Here is a 20,020-nt window from a genome sequence, read left to right on the forward strand (position 1 = left end):
ATTTATGATACCTATTGTGGTTCTAAAATAAAGTAACTATATATTTGTATATACACAACAATTGGCCTAGAGCTCAGTTCTTGAGTGTGTGAAACCATTTGCTGACTGTGTACAACAAATGCTTTGATACTGCCTTACTGCTCGACCAAGCTACCACTTTAGAGCGTAAGGTTATATCTAACTTTAACCTCTGCCAAACCTCTGGGGACTGGCCTCTATACACACTGTACCTTACTTTGGTCCAGTATAGACAGTCACTTTCTTACACCACAATCCATACAGTGAAAATATCCTACAATGGTACCGGTACATAGATAATGTCTGGTGCCTTTGGAAGGGTACAGAGAAACACTCAACATTTCTATGGATGCCTTAATACAAGATACTGTGATATTAAATTTAGTATTACCAGAAGTAAGACTTCCATGACTTTCCTTAATGTGGAAGTAATTCCATATGATCAGAAATTGACGACTACCCTACATCACAAACCGACTGTTAGGAACATAATTCTTCACTAACAAAGCTTCCATTCAAGGAGTTTAAGGGATAATCTCCCTTACGGCCAACTATGATGGATCCAAAGGAACTGTGCACGAAAGGAAGATTTTATGATACATGCAGAAGTTTTTTGTGACCAACTCAAACAGAGAGGGTATCCCAAAAAGATGCTCAAACATGCGACCAAGAGGGCATGGTACACACCACAAGAAGAACTGCTTTGCAAAAAAGAATAAGAAAACTCAAGAGAAGTTGGTTTGTGTGTCTACATTTTGTCTACATACTAATACATTTCAACAGATGAGTGGCATCTCCTTACACAGCTGGAATGCCCAATGGAATGACCACTGTTTGCAATGAAAAAGAAAAAGGTCAAAGAATCATCTGAGCAAATACAAAGAAAAAATATTTAAAGACACAATGGAACATGAAACCCATTGAGAGTCATCATAAATGTGGCAACTGATTGGTGTGCGATAACACAGTTCAACAAAATGGATTTACAAGGAGTTCACAAACTGCAAAACCAAAAATACAGTCTATGCAATTCTCTGCAAGTGCCCCAATGTCTATATTGGGAAGAAGAATCAACAAATAATTCAAAGGGTTGTACAACACAGATCTCGAATTAAAAAACAGATATTAACAGCACCGATGGTGTCACACTTTGTAGAGAAAAAACTCTCTGAAAAAAGATTTTGTGTGGACTGTATTAACAGTACTAAAACAACCCGCCACGTGGTGGTAATGTAGAAACTTAATTGTTGAAAAAAGAGGCGTACTTAATCTTAAAATGTAATTGCATCTTGAAAGGTCTAAAAAAAAGGTCAGAATTCAATCGTCACCAATTAGCATTTGAGCCATTACTCCCAACACAGACCGCAACGGAACTAGCATGAATAGAAATGATCATATAACATATTGCGCAACCCAACAAATGAACTACGTTTTATATGAAAATTCTTCAAAACTACATTTCACACACATCACCAAAACGACTCACTTCCTGTTTCTGAAATAAAAAAGCGGAACTGTTAGACCTGGCACCTTGGCGTGAGTCTCCCTTACACTTTTTGCTGATGTGCCTCAGATGTTTTGTGGGTGTTAGCTGCTCAGGGCACTGTGCCACTGCCAATCAGTGCCACAGTGCAAGTGCTCCCTATGAAAAGTGTACATGTAATTGACTTCCATGATTGACTTATTTGGTTTACTATCAGTCCCCAGTAAAGTGCACCAGGAGTGCCAGGCCTTGTAAATACAAATGCTGCTGGTGGGCTTGCAGCACTGGTTGTGCCACCCACAGAAGTGGCCTGGCAAAATGCGTCTAAGGTCTGCCATTGCAGAACCTGCGTGCATTCTGGTACTGTCACGCTGACTGAGCAAGTGCACCTACTTGCCAGTCCCGAAACCTTCCCTTTACTTAATATTAGTAGCCCCTATGGTAGGCCCAAGGGCAGGGTGCATTGTAAGCATAAGGTAGGACAAGCCCTGATGTGTGTGGCATGTCCTAATAGTGAATTACAGCCATTTTCGTTTTTCACTATTGTAAGGTTACCTGTTCTCATAGGCCAGAATGGGCTGTGGAATTATTACACCCTATAATCCCAGCAGGCCCAGAGAACATGGTAGAAAGTCAAGTTTAGTAAGCCTGAACTTAGAATATTAAAATACTTATTTTAGTAAAGTTTATTTTAATATCCTGTGTTTGCAAATACTAGTTTTAGAAAGTTAGCATTTGCTTGCCTGACCATTTCAGCCTGCCTCTGCTAGGATGAGTATCTGCTGTCTGGTTTCTGTGAGTGACAGGGCTGGGGGATTCCAGGAGACAGTCTGGGCTGCCAGGTTGTGAATAGAGGGATTACCCCCAGGATAGGTGGGAGGAGTGCCCCTTGACTCTGAATAGGGCTGTGCTCTGCCACCACAATGCTGGCTCCACCTCCTGCGGAGCGTCTGATGTGTCTGCCCTGCTCACTGAAAGAAGAAGCCAGAGTCACCACAACAAAGTGCTCCAAAACTGGGCTGAACAAGGCTCAGGACCCCTGGCCTGCCAGAACAAAAGAACCTGTGTATAAAAAGAGGAGCCCTGCTCCTAAAAAAGGAGATCCTGTTTTCGCCATGAAGAAACGCTGCCCGAAGAGGAGGACCTAGGACAAACTACAAGGAGGACTACTGTCTCTAGCCTGAGAGACTGGCCTGTGTTGGGTGCCTTGCTGCAAGAAGGAGAGAAGACAAAGACTAAAGAAAGACTTTTTATTTCAACTTGTGCAGAACTCTGAAATGGACCTTAGCTTGCCCCCAGACCTGAGCCCCGGGACCATTGGGCTCATCCTGCCTTTGCCCGTCTGCTGCTGAGCTGTTGTGTTTTCTTCCCTCACCGGAGCCGTGATCTCTGATGCCCTCGCCCCCTCCTAGGGCTGTGACACCCCGGAGGCTGGCCGCCCCTGCCTACTGAGAGCACCGCTCGAGTTCGAGCTGCTCTCTCTAAGCTGTGCCGGGCCGCCAGCTCCCCTGTCACCTCGCCTGCAACTGGAGTACGCTGGGCGCCCCTCACCCCTCCCGCTGGAATTCCCACCAACTGCTGCCTCAACCTCGGATGATGCGTACCTTCGAGACGTATGCCGCTGCCCGCTCCGCAGCGTGTAAACCCGCTGCCGCAGCTTGTAAACCCGCTGGGCCACGCCGCACGCTATAGGCCTCTCGGTACACTGCATACTGAGAACCCTGTGCCGCGCCAGCCCCGCCTTTGCCTCACAGCCCCAGTCGACTCAAAGGTAGGCCGCGAACATCCAAGCGTACGGAAGCAGTACGCCTCGCAGGCCTGACGGACCCCTCACCGCGTGAGCCGCACAACGCCCCGGACCGCCCGCAACGCTCCCCCAGTCCCGCTCGTCCGCCTCACACCTCGAGGCTGTTAACGAGCCAGGCGATAACTATGTGAGTGTTAAAATAGCTTTTGATAACATCTGTTTTTTCAGTCGATAAACGTTTGCCTGTTTTCCTTTACAGACTCGATACGCTGAACGAGTCCGTGACTGCAGAGATCAGCTCTTGAAATCAGGAATAAGTGCGATCAAGCGAAGTAAGTCTTCAGGGCCCGCTGTGTTGCACTTTGATTAAACCTGCTAGAACTGACTACGGCAAGGCGCGTGGAACATTGTTGCTCCATTACTCTTACAGATATAAGTTTTCAAAACAAACCCGTAAGTTGAACGAACAGGGAATTCACACTTCAAGAAGTACCCAGCAAAACAAGGAGGTTCACTCATTTTCTTTTAAACTTGAACAGACTAACATTCCTTTAAAAAGTACGTAATTTTTTAAAATTTCTTGTTCTCAAAAGCCTCAATCATTTTGGTCTGTCATTATTAACCACATAAAATCTTTGTTCGTGTTTTCAGATTCAATATAATTCCCAAAGGCATGTTGAAGAGAAACCACTATGAAGTTAGGAAGACCGATTGTCAAATTTCAGGGGCAACTAATCCACATAAATAGGTAACATTAAGGTAGAGAGAAGGGATTCACAATACTGAATGATTTCCCCTTTATTAAAAACAGATTACACTGTGTCCCTGCCCTGATGAAAACCCCTTAACTTCGACTGGGATTTGAAATGCTTCGCCATTTCCTTTCCTTCATGAGGATGTTTATTTAAATGAACCAGAGGTTCTGGAGAGGGATTCTGTATCATGATTGATCCCCACAGACACTCATTTCTTCCCCCATGAAGAGCAAGACAGTGACACTTCCGGGATCATACGCTGCAGCAGGGAGACCGTTATATCAGTACCTGAGGCCCAAATTGAAAATAAGGGACCTGGTAAACAAAGACAACTGATACCGAGGGCTCTCCTACTTAAGACCATTTCGTCTTGTGCCACACCTTAACATTACAGAAGGTGATCCCAACATATAACTAAAATCAAAAAATAAAGAGGTGCAACATAACTATCGAATCGAGGGATCTATTTATCGGCAAGGGGCCATAGTGAACACCCCAGGAATGATCAAATTGAACAAACATAATTCCGATCAATATATTGCTAAGATTTAAAATAAAGAAATGGTTTGGTCCTGATGAAGGTGAATACTATCTACTGTACACCGAAACGCTGTGTCAACTGTTTTTAATGAATGTCTCTAATCAGAGACATTAATATATTAATATTTAGATTGTAACCCCTAGGGAGGTACTTACATGGTTTTATGTGAATACATGTTCTTTTTAAGTAAACTACTTTTCTTATATACATTTTTGTAATATATTGTGATACCTCTAACATTGTGTTTGAAAATTGCTCGTTCTATACCATAGAGTCTGTTGGAAGTCGTTGGGATATAGTAATCTCACAACTAGCTTTGGTACAGTGACTATCTAAGCTTCAACATTCTATCCCCTCCTGGAGGAAGCCTTGGTTTCTTACGTTGATACCACTGGAGATGACAAGGACCACCATGAATGCTGCACTAAAAGACTGATGGAGATATGATGATGCAGAAACAATACACCTTCAGGTTTCAAGTTTCAGCTCCATTTTTTATATACAGAGCCTTATGCAGGAGTGCAAGGATTTGTATTGTCTTATTCATAAGGGTGAAGAAAATCTTTTTCCTTTCTTTCAATGTTTCCCTTCTCCCCTTCTTATTTCACTCTTCCTTTCTGCTGAGCTACTGGCACCAGGATTCTTGCTTTTCTTGCTTTTCTGCTGAGTTTCTCTTAACATTCACTTACATTCATGTCTCTTTTTTCTATTTGTGCATCTTCCTCCCTTTACCAGAAGTCTATCCTAAAGTTCATCTTTTTATTTTCAACTGGTCTTTTCTCATTGGCCGATAGATGTATCCTTCTCATTCATATGTTTCTTCTTCTGTCTTTCTAAACTCCATTACTGGTTTGATGGTTTCATGCTCTCATTTCATGTTGTTGACCTTGTCTCCTTTTGTATTTTCTAGGTATGTGGTGGAAACAACTGCTACCATGAGCATGTGTTTGTGAACATACAATGAGTTTTACTTCTGAACAGAAATACAACTGTACAATTTCTATGTATGATCTCACCGTTTTCCGTCCTTATTAATTGCAGCGTCTCTTCTTGGATTCTTCTTGTCTCTGAATCAAAGTTAAAGAACCATTAGTTAGTGAAGCCTCCTCTGTGCTGATGCACAAATAACACAACAGTATTTGAAGAATTGGGATTCAGCAGCAATTACAAGTACTTGAACAATTATAGTAAGTAAATGTTCCTAAATAAACAGTGGAACACAGTTGACTTGCAGCATGGTATGCAGATATATTGTCTTTAATCTGTAGTGGCTGTTAACCAAGGGGTAAAGGCCACAACCACATCTGTCTCCCAAACTCCTTCAGAGAGGTCAAGGACCATGCAGGTATGTACAGGAGTGTGCAGGAGGGTGCATGCATGTACAGGGGTGTGCACGAAGGTGCAGGTATGAACAGGAGTGTGCAGGAGGGTGCAGGCATGTACAGGGGTGCACGAAGGTGCAGGTATGAACAGGAGTGTGCAGGAGGGTGCAGGCATGTACAGGGGTGCACGAAGGTGCAGGTATGTACAGGAGTGTGCAGGTATTACAGGAGTGTACAGTTATGTATAGGAGTGTGCACGAAGGTGCAGGTATTACAGAAGTGTGCAGGAGGGTGCAGCCATGTACAGGAGTGTGCAGGTATTACAGGAGTGCGCAGGTATGTACAGGAGTGCGCAGGTATGTACAGGAGTGCGCAGGTATTACAGGAGTGTACAGGTATGTATAGGAGTGTGCAGGCATGTACAGGGGTGTGCAGGAGTGTGCAGGTATGTACAGGAGTGTGCAGGTATTACAGGAGTGTACAGGTATGTACAGGAGTGTGCAGGTATTACAGGAGTGTGCAGGAGTGTGCAGGTATTACAGGAGTGCGCAGGTATGTACAGGAGTGTGCAGGTATTACAGGAGTGTGCAGGTATGTATAGGAATGTGCAGGCATGTACAGGGGTGTGCAGGAGTGTGCAGGTGTGTACAGGAGTGTGCAGGTATTACAGGAGTGCGCAGGTATGTACAGGAGTGCGCAGGTATGTACAGGAGTGTGCAGGTATGTACAGGAGTGTGCAGGTATTACAGGAGTGTACAGATATGTATAGGAGTGTGCAGGTATGTACAGGAGTATGCACGAAGGTGCAGGTATGAACAGGAGTGTGCAGGTATTACCGAAGTGTGCAGGAGGGTGCAGGCATGTACAGGGGTGTGCAGGTATGTACAGGAGTCTGCAGGTATTACAGGAGTGCGCAGGTATGTACAGGAGTGCGCAGGTATGTACAGGAGTGTGCAGGTATTACAGGAGTGTACAGGTATTACAGGAGTGCGCAGGTATGTACAGGAGTGCGCAGGTATGTACAGGAGTGTGCAGGTATGTATAGGAGTGTGCAGGCATGTACAGGGGTGTGCAGGAGTGTGCAGGTATGTACAGGAGAGTGCAGGTATTACAGGAGTGTACAGGTATGTATAGGAGTGTGCAGGTATTACAGGAGTGTGCAGGAGTGTGCAGGTATTACAGGAGTGCGCAGGTATGTACAGGAGTGTGCAGGTATTACAGGAGTGTACAGGTATGTATAGGAGTGTGCAGGCATGTACAGGGGTGTGCAGGAGTGTGCAGGTATGTACAGGAGTGTGCAGGTATTACAGGAGTGTACAGGTATGTATAGGAGTGTGCAGGTATTACAGGAGTGTGCAGGAGTGTGCAGGTATTACAGGAGTGCGCAGGTATGTACAGGAGTGTGCAGGTATTACAGGAGTGTACAGGTATGTATAGGAGTGTGCAGGCATGTACAGGGGTGTGCAGGAGTGTGTACAGGAGTGTGCAGGTATTACAGGAGTGTACAGGTATGTATAGGAGTGTGCAGGCATGTACAGGGGTGTGCAGGAGTGTGCAGGTATGTATAGGAGTGTGCAGGTATTACAGGCGTGTGCAGGTATTACAGGAGTGTACAGGTATGTATAGGAGTGTGCAGGTATTACAGGAGTGTACAGGTATGTATAGGAGTGTGCAGGCATGTACAGGAGAGTGCAGGTATGTACAAGTATGTACAGGAGTGTGCAGGAATTACAGGAGTGTACAGGTATGTATAGGAGTGTGCAGGTATTACAGGAGTGTGCAGGAGTGTACAGGTATGTATAGGAGTGTGCAGGTATGTACAGGAGTATGCACGAAGGTGCAGGTATTACAGAAGTGTGCAGGAGGGTGCAGGCATGTACAGGGGTGTGCAGGTATGTACAGGAGTGTGCAGGTATTACAGGAGTGTGCAGGTATGTACAGGAGTGTGCAGGTATTACAGGAGTGTACAGGTATGTATAGGAGTGTGCAGGCATGTACAGGGGTGTGCAGGTGTGCAGGTATGTACAGGAGTGTGCAGGTATTACAGGAGTGTACAGGTATGTATATGAGTGTGCAGGCATGTACAGGGGTGTGCAGGAGTGTGCAGGAATGTATAGGAGTGTGCAGGTATTACAGGAGTGTGCAGGTATTACAGGAGTGTACAGGTATGTATAGGAGTGTGCAGGTATTACAGGAGTGTACAGGTATGTATAGGAGTGTGCAGGCATGTACAGGGGTGTGCAGGAGTGTGCAGGTATGTATAGGAGTGTGCAGGTATTACAGGAGTGTGCAGGTATTACAGGAGTGCGCAGGTATGTACAGGATTGTGCAGGTATTACAGGAGTGTACAGTATGTATAGGAGTGTGCAGGCATGTACAGGGGTGTGCAGGAGTGTGCAGGTATGTATAGGAGTGTGCAGGTATGTACAGGGGTGTGCAGGAGTGTGCAGGTATGTACAGGAGTGTGGAGGTATGTATAGGAGTGTGCAGGCATGTACAGGGGTGTGCAGGAGTGTGCAGGTATTACAGGAGTGTGGAGGTATGTATAGGAGTGTGGAGGTATGTATAGGAGTGTGCAGGTATGTATAGGAGTGTACAGGTATGTATAGGAGTGTGCAGGTATGTATAGGAGTGTACAGGTATGTATAGGAGTGTGCAGGCATGTACAGGGGTTTGCAGGAGTATGCAGGTATGTACAGGGGTGTGCAGGTATTACAGGAGGGTGCAGGCATGTACAGGGGTGTGCAGGTATGTACAGGAGTATGCAAGTATAACAATGATGAGAAGGTGCACCACATAACAAGTCTATTTAAAGTAGTCAAACAATTCAGTATGTTTAAAATTCTTCTTTTATTCAGGCATGTTCATGTAAAAAACGGTATAACAAGCACTATGCGCTATCTCAGTGCTTCATTGCAACCACGTTCCTATTGGCATACGCAGTCAATGTGCATCACCTATGTCGTAATCAAGTCAATTCTGAGCAGACCCATTAAATAAAGTGTAGACAGAACTGGATGATTCAAGACCAGTCCACTCCCAGGTCCAATAGGTGAAGTGAGCCACGGGGGGATAAACCCAAATGGCGGGCACCAGAATCAGTGCTGGAAAAGTATCCGTGCCTCTCCAGAGCCCACAGCTGGTGGCTATGCTTGTTTGGACCTTATGTCAATAGGAAAGTGGTTGCTATGAAGCACTGAGATTGCGCATAGTGCTCATTATTGGATTGGCGGTTTTACTATACCATCATTTTACACCTGATATTTTAGCTTGCTCTGAAGAAGTCCAATGTTTAGGATGAAACGTGTTGGCTGTTTCTCTGTTGTATATACCGTTTTTTACATGAACATGTATAGTCCTATTGTGATTACACCTTGGCAGTGGGTGTTGATGAAGTGTGCACAATGCCAGGTACATGGCATTTACTTTCTTCCATCGGACACATTTGGGGATATCAGCAGAGGTGCGTCTTTCCACTTGGGTTTCACTTTCGCACTCAAAGTATAAGAGTATGAAGTGTATGCAGGGGCATGCAGGTATGTATAGGAGTGTGCTGGTATTACAGGAGTGTGCAGGAGGGTGCAGACATGTACAGGAGTGTGCAGGTATTACAGGAGTGTGCAGGAGGGTGCAGACATGTACAGGAGTGTGCAGGTATTACAGGAGTGTGCAGGAGGGTGCGGACATGTACAGGAGTGTGCAGGTATTACAGGAGTGTGCAGGAGGGTGCAGCCATGTACAGGAGTGTGCAGGTATTACAGGAGTGTGCAGGTATTACAGGAGACTGCAGGAGGGTGCAGACATGTACAGGAGTGTGCACGAAGGTGCAGGTATGTACAGCAGTGTGCAGGTATTACAGGAGTGTGCAGGAGGGTACAGCCATGTACAGGAGTGTGCAGGTATTACAGGAGTGTGCAGGTATCACAGTAGTGTGCAGGAGTGCACCGGCATATACAGGAGCATGCAATTATGTGAAGGAGCATGCAGGTATGAACAGGAGTGTGCAGGAGTGTACAAGTGTGTGCAGCAGCGTGCAGGAGTATGCAGGTATACATAGTAAAGTTGGCATGTGCCTGCTGGCATCATGTACTAGTTCATTCACTGCACCAAAACCCAACTACTTACAATTTCACTCAGACTCTCTACTTGCAGTACTCTAATCATTCAGTCAGTACCCAAGTACCCATGCACTGAGCCAGGCCTTAGCACATGGACTGCTTCAAACCCCTATCCACTATGCATGCAGTCCTCTAACCACCAACACACTTGTCTTTCACACCTTCAATTCTCCACTCAGTATCCATACACTTCCAGCAAACACCCTGTCACTCCCCTTGCACTCCCCTAGTGATCCATTCAGCACAAGGGACTAATCCATTCACTGTGCCAAAACCCAACCACTTATAAATTCACCCAGGCAATGTCCTTGCAGTACTCTAATCATTCCGACAGTATCCAAGTACTCATGCCATGAGCCAGGCCTTAGCACATGAACTGCTTCAAAGGTCTATCCACTCTGCATAAAGTCCTCTAATCACCTACACACTTGTCATTCACAGCTGCAATTCCCCAGTCAGTATCCAAACACTTCTAGAAAACACCCTGTCACTCAGCTTGTACTCCTCTAGTGACCCATTCAGAACCAGGTACTAATCCATTCACTGCGCCAAAACACAAAAACGTATAAATTAACCCAGGCACTCTCCTTGCAGTACTCTAATCATTCAGTCTACAACATCTAAACCCAATTTAACCCATGGTGCAGAAGGCATTTCTATGGGAGTAAGTGGAGGAGTACGTACTTTAACAGTTTTGTCACATCTTGAGAAAATTACACAGGATTTCACATTATCATCTACAAGATTATCCATTGACAGCCACCAAAACGACAATCGTATCCTTTTTTTAGTCAATGTTGCACCCAGATGGCCTTCATGTGCATTCTTAATTAGACCTGTTCTTAAAGTAAGAGGGGGTACAAGTTTGTCCCCTCTGAGCAAAAGACCATCTTCAATTGTCAATTCATCTGCAACTTGTAAGAAGGTTTTAAAATCAAAAGAGAGATTCCTCTCTTCAGGCCAACCTTTTCAACAAATTTCATTACTTGAACTAAAGAAACATCATCTTTAAGAGCCCTACGCCATTTCTCCTCTGATACAGCACATAAATGAGGTACATCCAAAGCCGCTACAATAAAATCTTCTTTGTCTTCTTGTCTGATATCTGGCTCTACTTCTATTGTGTCAGAAGAACGAGATAAAAATCTGCACAACCATTTTTGGAACCAGGAATGTATCAGCTGAGAAATCATACTGAAGAAGTTTAGAGGATAATCGTGAAATTCTCTGAGTAAAAGACCTAACATTCTTACCACTTAAACTAAAGACTAAAGGTTTGTGGTTTGTTTGGAGACAACATTTTCTACCCCAAATGAAATTCCTAAATTTCATAACAGCCCACCAACATGCCAACAATTCTTTTTCGATTACAGAATACTTAACTTCTGAGGTAGATAACACTCTAGATGCATAACCTATGGTCCTTATTTCTTTTCCTTTTTTTTGAGAAAGGACTGCCCCCAACCACACGTTGCTTGCATCTACTCTAAGTGTACAGGTGAGAGAAGGGTCATAATGTTTGAGAACTTTTGGAGGGATTAATTGTTGTTTAACCCAATCAAACACTTCCTGACAATTTCTGTTCCATTCAAACACTACCCCTTTCGTCAACATTTGTGACAATGGTCTTAACTTGCTCGCAAAATCTGGAATAAAACGTGAATAGAATTCACATATCCCAAGAATAGACTTCAGTGTAGCTTTATCAGAAGGAGCTTTTGAATTGACAATGGAATCAACAAGGCTTGCTTTAGGAAAAATTCCATTTTCATTTACCAAATGCCCCAAATATTCAACTTCTTTTGCTCTGAAAACACCTTTGTCCCTGCGTAAAACAACACCATTAGCTTGAAATCTAGAAAGTACTTCTTTTAGAATATTACCATGTGTAACATTGTTGGGAGCGAAAATAAGGACATCATCTTGAAACACAGACAAACCATTAATCCCCTTCAAGATCTTTGACTTCAAGCGTTGAAACACAGAGGCTGCTGAGGCAAGCCCAAATGGCATCCGTACATATTGAAACATGCCAAAGAATGAGACAAAAGCTGTAAGACATCTTGATTGTGGGGCAAGTTCAACCCGATGATAGGCTGACGCTAAATCTAGTTTTGTGAAAACTTTTGCATCTTTAAGAGTGGCTAACATTTCATTAATGTTAAGGAGGGGATGAGAGTCCACCCATATTTCCTTGTTCAGGCTATGAAGGTCAACACAGACTCTCAGTTCACCATTTTGTTTGCGCGCTACTACTAAAGGAGATAACCATGAAGAAAACTCTACAGGATCAATTATCCCTTTAACGCACATAGAGTCCAATTCTTTCTCTAGATCCTGTCTGATGCTAAAGGGTAAATTTCACAATTTATGTTTGACTGGACAGGCCCCTTCCTTTTCAATGATTTCATGCTTGAAATCTTTTTTTTTTAGCTAGATCTCCTGAAAACACATGGGGAAATTCACTCACAAGTTCTTCAAGATCAGGATTATCTCTTATGGCTAGTACTTGATCTTTAGTTCCTGGCCTAAGTACCATCCCAAATAAACCTTGGTGGAACCACCCCAATATGTTTAAGCCTTTGTGTGCTACATCGATTTTTCCAGAAATGTTCCTACCCTTGTACTCAAGGATGTCTTCAATGTAGCCAAACAGGTCAATTTCACGTCCTTCATACGATACAGCTTTGCGATCAGGAGGTAACAAGGGTCTGTCAGGACTAGTTACTTGATACTACTCTAAAGTGATCATGGAGATTCGAGCACCAGAATCAACAAGGATAAGTAGTGTCCAATCTCCAACTAAAATATCAACATAAGGATCTACACACAATTCTGGATTTCCCACAATAACACCATCGTCCCTTACTACAACTACCTTGTTGCTCCGATCCTTTGTTACATCTTCCTCCTCTTCATCATGGATAGTTTGTTCTGTGACACATTTTACCTGAACAGGTTTGGACCGTGTATTATTTCTACCAGTTTGACATACCTTTGCAAAGTGCCCTACTTTATTACAATTTTTACATGTTAGGAACTTTGCTGGAAACTTAGGGGCATATTACCAAGCAATAGCGATAATTATCGCTATTGCTTGGTTAGAGACAAAAATTTACCGCAGAGCTGCGGCGATTTTTATCGCAGATAAACCTTGGTATTACCAAGGTTTATCGCAAATGCTATAAAAAACGGCGCAATGCATGAATATCGCTGAAAAGTCAGCGATATTCATGCATTACCGAGCTAATGCTCTTAGCCATGTTATCCACCTCCCATTGAATAACATGGCTAAGAACTGCTCAGGGGCAGGTGTTAGCTTTTGGAGATATTCGCGCTTAGAGCGAATATCTCCAAAAGTTGGTAATAGGAGATAGCGATGTTAGCGACTGTTTCCAGTCACTAACATCTTGGCACGCCCACTTTGCATGTCATTAGTGATAAATATCACTAACATGCAAAGTGGGGCCCAAGATGGTTGCTCTCTCCTACTAGCTGTCGCTAACTGGTGTTAGCAACAGCTATGTAATAGGGAGATACTTTTATCTCCGCTTTCTTGGCTTTTAAAGCCGAAAAAGCGGAGATAAACCCCCTTGATAATATGCCCCTAAGTTCCTCCAAAATGTGGTTTGAAACCACATCTAAAACAAATATTGCTTCTTGAGAAAAATGAATTTTGATTATTCCATGAATTCTGTTTATCATAACTTTTGTTTTCAGCATTCTTAGTATCTTTTATTTTGATTGCAGAAACAGGTTCATTCTTCTTTTCTTCTAACTCCTTGGCTGACAATTGAGATGTCTCAATACTTTTAGCAACCTTAATAGACTCTTCCAAAGTTGGATTACCTAGAGACATAAGTTTCTGTTTTATATTTTTATCAGAACAATGACAAATTAATTGGTCTCGGACTAACTGTACAGCAACGTTTTCAAACTGGCATTCAGCTATCAGTCTTCTAAGTGTAGTGATGTACGTATCTACATCTTCCCCTGACTGTTGTTTTCGTAAAAAGAATTTGTGACGTAGCATAACAAGATTAGGTTGAACATCAAATCTGTTTTGTAATTTCTTTAACGTTTCTTTGTACTCATCAAGAGGATTTTCCTCGTCAATAGGAATGGCAAGAAGACATTTTAGAATCTCTCTTCCTTCATAACCTAAAGAATACAAGAGAAGACATTTTCTTCTTTCTGGTCTAAATCTTGTCGCACCAATTGCCCCGAGATAAGTCTCAAATCCATCATACCCCTGCTTCCATTTTATGGGCGGATAACAAGGTGTTTCTAAAAAAGGTGGAGGAGGTGATACACTCTGCATCATTAACTGATGAAGTCACAAATAATTGAGAGTTAAATAGACTTTGGAAAAAGATTTAAGATGGTAATTTCAAAATGCACTATCTAAATGATCCGCAAGATGGCAGTATCGTAATGAACAGAATAACAATGAAAAATAAATGAAGAGAAGGGAAATAAATTGGGCTGTGTGTATCAGCGTTGATAAGTTATCCGTGTTTATCTAAATTGATACACAGAAGCAAAACCTACTCTACTAAACTTATTTTACTAGATAAACCGGTCTGTGTGTACCAGCGTGTAGAAAATAATGTTTGGAACTTGAGCTGTGCGTACCAGCGTGTTGAAAATAATGTTTGGAACTGGAGCTGAATAATAATGTCCTGTATGTAAACAATACTCGAGTGTCTGTTTTACAATATGCTGTGCACATCAATCTTGGCCGTTGCTGGACGCAGGCTGTACCCTTGCGTTTCAACACCCAGACAACGATTCTTTCCTTTCCGCCCTGCTCTCTCACCGCTAAACAGATCCCGCATACACCGGCCAGTCTCTGCTTACTTGTATTGATTAGGAGAAAGTTCGTTAATGCAGGAGAGACTTCTTCGAGATCCTCTGTTGCCAAATCTACTTTTTCAGACTCCGTGGGTTCTAGTCGACGGCCCAGCCCTCGTCGCCATCAAAAGCGTGTCGTAATGAACAGGAAACACGCTGTATATAAGGTCAGTCTGTATATTTATTTCCATAAGCTGGACCATCAAAGCAGGGCAGCTACAATCTCTGTGTAGGACTGTCAACTGCCTTCCATAGAACTCGTAGACAGTACATTGGAATTAAGGGTGGGCGTAGTTCGGTAAACAACGTTTACCACAAATTTTTTACAATGCGGTACCTTTAACACGAGGCCGTTACAACGCAAGTCGTTACCACGACTTGCGCTGGAGGGCGATGTGGGATAAGGAATTTTATAAATTTATATTCCAACACCTTCCCTAGTATCCACGGGGACTGGTGTTGGAATATAAAATTGTAAAAATCCTAAATCCGCACCCTCCAACGCAAGTCGTGGTAACGACTTGCGTTGTAGCGGCCGCGTGGTAAAGGTATGCGTTGTTACAACCTGCGTTGTAACAACGTACATCCGCGTAGTTCGCGAAGTAGCGCTACGCGAAGCTACACAAAATGCACTTCGCACTACGCGAACTTCACGTAGCACTACGCGAGCTCCGTAGTAGCATGTTCGCACTGTGCAAGATGCATTTTCAATGAGTGCACAGTGCGAACAAGCATCCGGCACTGTGCAATCATTGAAAACGGCATCTTGCACAGTGCGAGCTGTAGTTTTCTGCCGCTTGAGTAGATTTTTACTCTAGCAGCAGCTTTCTCAACGTGAACTGGTAGTTTCTCATCGCGAGCGGTCGCGAGCATGCACGACCACTCGCAATGAGAAACCTGACCTCCCCGCATTGAGAGAGTCTCGCCGGGATGTCATTTTGCTTGCTCGCAGTCGCGAACATGACGTTGAGGACCGCGAACAAGCAAAAACGACCGCTGCACTACGCTACGCGTGTTCGCATTGTGCTACGTGCAGCTTGTGTAGTACGAAGTTGCGCGAACTCCGCAAACTACGCGAGCGTAGAGTAGTGCTTCGCCCAGGGTTAATTGGAATCATAGTGCTTTCACACACGAACATTCTTAAACAAGCCTAAGACACTAAATATTTACATGTGGAAAACACTTTTTGGAGCCCCCTTTTTTCTTGGCCCCCACTTGACGAATCACCCCGAGACTTTCAGGATGGGAGTGGACCGGACCTGGCCATTAGTTTTATAAATTTTGCGAAGATTCGTCAACCGGCGCCAAAGTTATTCCAAATAGAATTTTGCGGATTTCCTATGGATAATAGGTCCTAACCATAACTACCTCAGTAGGTTTTATATATATAAATATATACACACACACACAGAGTGAGAGCTCTATAGTTTGAAATAAGTCACATCATGTTTCTTTGCTGTGTTGGTAATGGCCAGAGAGTTAACAGTAACTGTGTGTGTGTGCTGCATTGACGTGGAGAGTGAGCCTTGCAGAATATGATGTTGGTTTTTTTTTTGCATGCGTTGTAGTGTGATAGTGAGGATTTTTGAAGCCTTAGGTAAGACATATTTTGGGGCCCCCTTTTCATAACAACTTTCAATTGATTTATCCACTTTCATACTCGTTGGAGCCTACATGATGAATAACAAACTTTCAGAAATAGTTTGCCCAAAAACAGTTGAAACATGTCTTTCCGAGCACCCCAAAGTGACACTGGGGAATGGGAGACAGATGTTGGGGATATGGAGGGAGAAGAATAGAGGTACAGTTATAGAAATAGACAGAGGTGAGTGTTACATCTTGCTCAAGCTTTGCATTTCCCTTACTTAGATTTCCCCATTGCTTAGCCACTGCATTTAATAGAATGTTTGATGTCATACTAGAATGTTGAGTACCTGACTGCTCTGGGTAAAAGCAGTTGATGGCAGACAGGCTGAGTGAGAGAAGAACTGCTCCTGGTGGGATCTTTATCATTAAATCTATTGATTATTTAACTTGGATTAATCTACAATAAATTATACTTATTTTACATACTGAATTCAAGAACTTTATTTACTACAAAATGGCGACGAGGTACAGAACTGAACTTATGCGTGGAAAGAAGACGGATGAAATTTATTACTGCTACAACTAAGTAACTAATTAAGCCAGAACAATAAGGTAAATTTACAGAAAGGCCCTGGTTAGCCCCACCAGTGTCCCCAGTCATCTGGACAGCCTACCATCCCAGGGCATTGTTTAATTTCAAACTGCGTGATTTGAACTTGAATCTGAAGAATTATAGCTGCATGATTCAATCTGAGGAGAACTGTTTTGAAGAGAGAGTCTCCCACTGTTTGCTCTTGAATTTGAGAAGACCTACTTTGATGATATGTAATCTACATGCTACATATGTAACTTTTAAAAATTACTCAAGCCTCTAACAAAGCCAAGTTTCAGCCTGCCACTGAATTGAGACAGTTTTGGACCTGTGTATTAAGGATTTTCACAATTGTTTAGACTGTGCAGAAAACCACTAACAAAGAGGAATCTCTGGGCTAATTGAAAAGGAATTGGTTGACTGTTCTCACCCTGTCTATGGACAGGCAACTGCTGGTAAAATCGGATTTGAGGAGACCTGCACACACCCCAAGCTATTGATTCGCTCACTGAGCCGGTTGCAATTTATGAGAGGCAGCACACTCTTGTTGTGAGAATATGTTTTAAAAAACGGAACGAGGGAAGAAAATACACGAAGAAGAAATACAAAAGGAGGAAACCTAGCAAATTATTTGGGTGTTTGCTGCCACCTACTGGATGTTACTAGTTCAATTTTCGAAGTCACACGATCAACAATTTACCCGCAGGACACCGATGTGAGCATAATAATTTAAAGCTTTTTAAATGGTACAAACATAGCATTGTGGAAACGGAAGGATTATTCAAAATGAATATGTTCTTATGCGGTGAGTGCTTTTATTTATGTTACATTGACGCGCTGTTCCTTTTAAGGTTTTGCTCACCTTTAACAATTCCTCACATGTTGGCAGTTGAACCGCAGCTTTCCATTTTGAAGCTCTGCGCGAGCTGCCTGCCGCGCGCACACACCGAGAGCGTGCAGCCTCACCTCCATGTCATTGTCATCAGTACTTTGATGCTTCTCCAGAGGATATGACGTCTTCTCTATGAAGAAGCTGTTGTGGAACGACGTTGAGCTCCTGGAGCCACCCGGCCTTGCGTAGCTTACGTGCAGCCATGTTAGAGATCGGGTGCACGATAACTCAGGACTATTAGATTCAAAGTGTGTCAACTTTACTGTACAGCGACACGCACGCTTTTTCTGAGTTTGGAAAATTTAATGAGAGAAGTTAAAAGCTTTCAGAGGACTGTGAAGACTTTGCCTGATATGGATTATAATGATGAGCTCGGGTGAGAGATCGCACTGTTGTCATTCCAAGATTCAGACTACGGTGACTACTTTTGTTATTTTAATTTATTATTTTGGAAAATTTTCAATATACTTTACCATTCATATTTACCAACTTGCCTATTTCATTCTGATTAACATAACTCACAGTGTATTGATGTTTATATTATTTTAATGCATTATTACTTCTTATTTTGGATAGAGTTATGTGTTTACTTTTATTGGATTGAGCCATGTATGTGCTCAACTGTTGTTGGGGTGCTAAAAATTTGTTAATTCTCGTGCTTATTTGCAGACATGTTTGATATTGTTATGCTGATTTGAACCACCATTTATGTGCTCAATTTCTATTGAGGTGTTCAAAGTTTTTCTTGCTTATTTTTAATGTGCCACGTTTTCTAGTGCTCTAAAATTAGAGGAGTTCACATATATTACTTAGTTGAGTCATGCATTTTCTCTTACTGTTGTGAACCACTATGTGCTCTAATTATTGTGAAGTTTTCGTTTCAGAGGATTAATTGTCCCAGTGTTGGATTTTTTCTAGGAAGCCACTTCGGTGCTCAAATTTGAGGTGCTCCATTTTCCTAGCTTTGGGCTGTGAAGAGCGGTAGGTTGCTCTATTTTCTTGATATAAACTCTGAGGAGTTTGGATTTATTGTATGTGTAGTTTGCGGAGCCACATCTGTGCTCATTATGAGGTGCTCCATTTGTTTGATATGAACTCTGAGGAGTTCAATGGTTCTATTGTTATGGAGAGCAATAAGTTGCTCAATTTGCTTGTATGGACTCTGAGGGGTTCAATTGCTGATGTTTAGAAGAGCCGCAATTGCTCAATTTTCTTGTTATGGATTCTGAGGAGTTCCATTGTTCAATGTTGTTAAAAGCCGCAAGTTACTCTATTGGCTGTTATGAACCACGCAAGTGCTCTATGTTTAGAGGTGTTCATATAGTATTTATTTTGTTATGATGAGCCGCAGAATACTCTATCTGGCTTTTATGTATTTATTTATCTGACCCATCCATCTCATTCTTATGGATGTTATTGTGTTTTTAATCCATATTTTCCATTCTAGTGGATTTTATTAAGTTATGCTTTTTATCCATAATTTCATTCTAGTGGATACTTTTTATTAGGGAAGGGGATGAGGCCTTTAGATTAGAAAGGTCATTAAATATGTAAATGAAATCTTTCTTGCATTTCAACTGTTAATTAAGAATGCAATGTAAAGTGTTCCTTTGGTCATTATATTTTAAAATGAAAATGCAATCCATCTTATATTTCAATTGTTATATTTATGAATACAATGCAATTTATTCTATTATCTTTAATTGTTGTTTTATAAGGAAAGGGGATGTGTTACATCTTGCTCAAGCTTTGCATTTCCCTTACTTAGATTTCCCCATTGCTTAGCCACTGCATTTAATAGAATGTTTGATGTCATACTAGAATGTTGAGTACCTGACTGCTCTGGGTAAAAGCAGTTGATGGCAGACAGGCTGAGCGAGAGAAGAACTGCTCCTGGTGGGATCTTTATCATTAAATCTATTGATTATTTAACTTGGATTAATCTACAATAAATTATACTTATTTTACATACTGAATTCAAGAACATTATTTACTACAGTGAGCTAGAGAGAGAGAGATAAAGTTTACATTCCCAGGGGGTCCCTTGGAACGTGGGGACTCTGGGCAAGGGCCCACTTTGCCTGTGCCTGATAATGTCTCTGGTGTATAGA

General features: G+C 42.5%; 1 protein-coding gene across 1 annotated transcript in view; it reads right to left on the reverse strand.

The window, feature by feature from the left end:
- LOC144752267 (apolipoprotein L1-like) overlaps positions 1-20,020 on the reverse strand; it is a 383,520-nt gene that overhangs the window by 163,141 nt on the left and 200,359 nt on the right. Inside the window, exon 7 of the mRNA XM_078640278.1 lies at positions 5,561-5,611. Coding sequence (XP_078496404.1) covers positions 5,561-5,611 — 51 coding nt within the window. The remainder of the gene's footprint in view (positions 1-5,560; positions 5,612-20,020) is intronic.

Source organism: Lissotriton helveticus, chromosome 4_2 (genome assembly GCF_964261635.1).
Source record: "Lissotriton helveticus chromosome 4_2, aLisHel1.1, whole genome shotgun sequence".
Taxonomy (NCBI): Eukaryota; Metazoa; Chordata; class Amphibia; order Caudata; family Salamandridae; genus Lissotriton; species Lissotriton helveticus.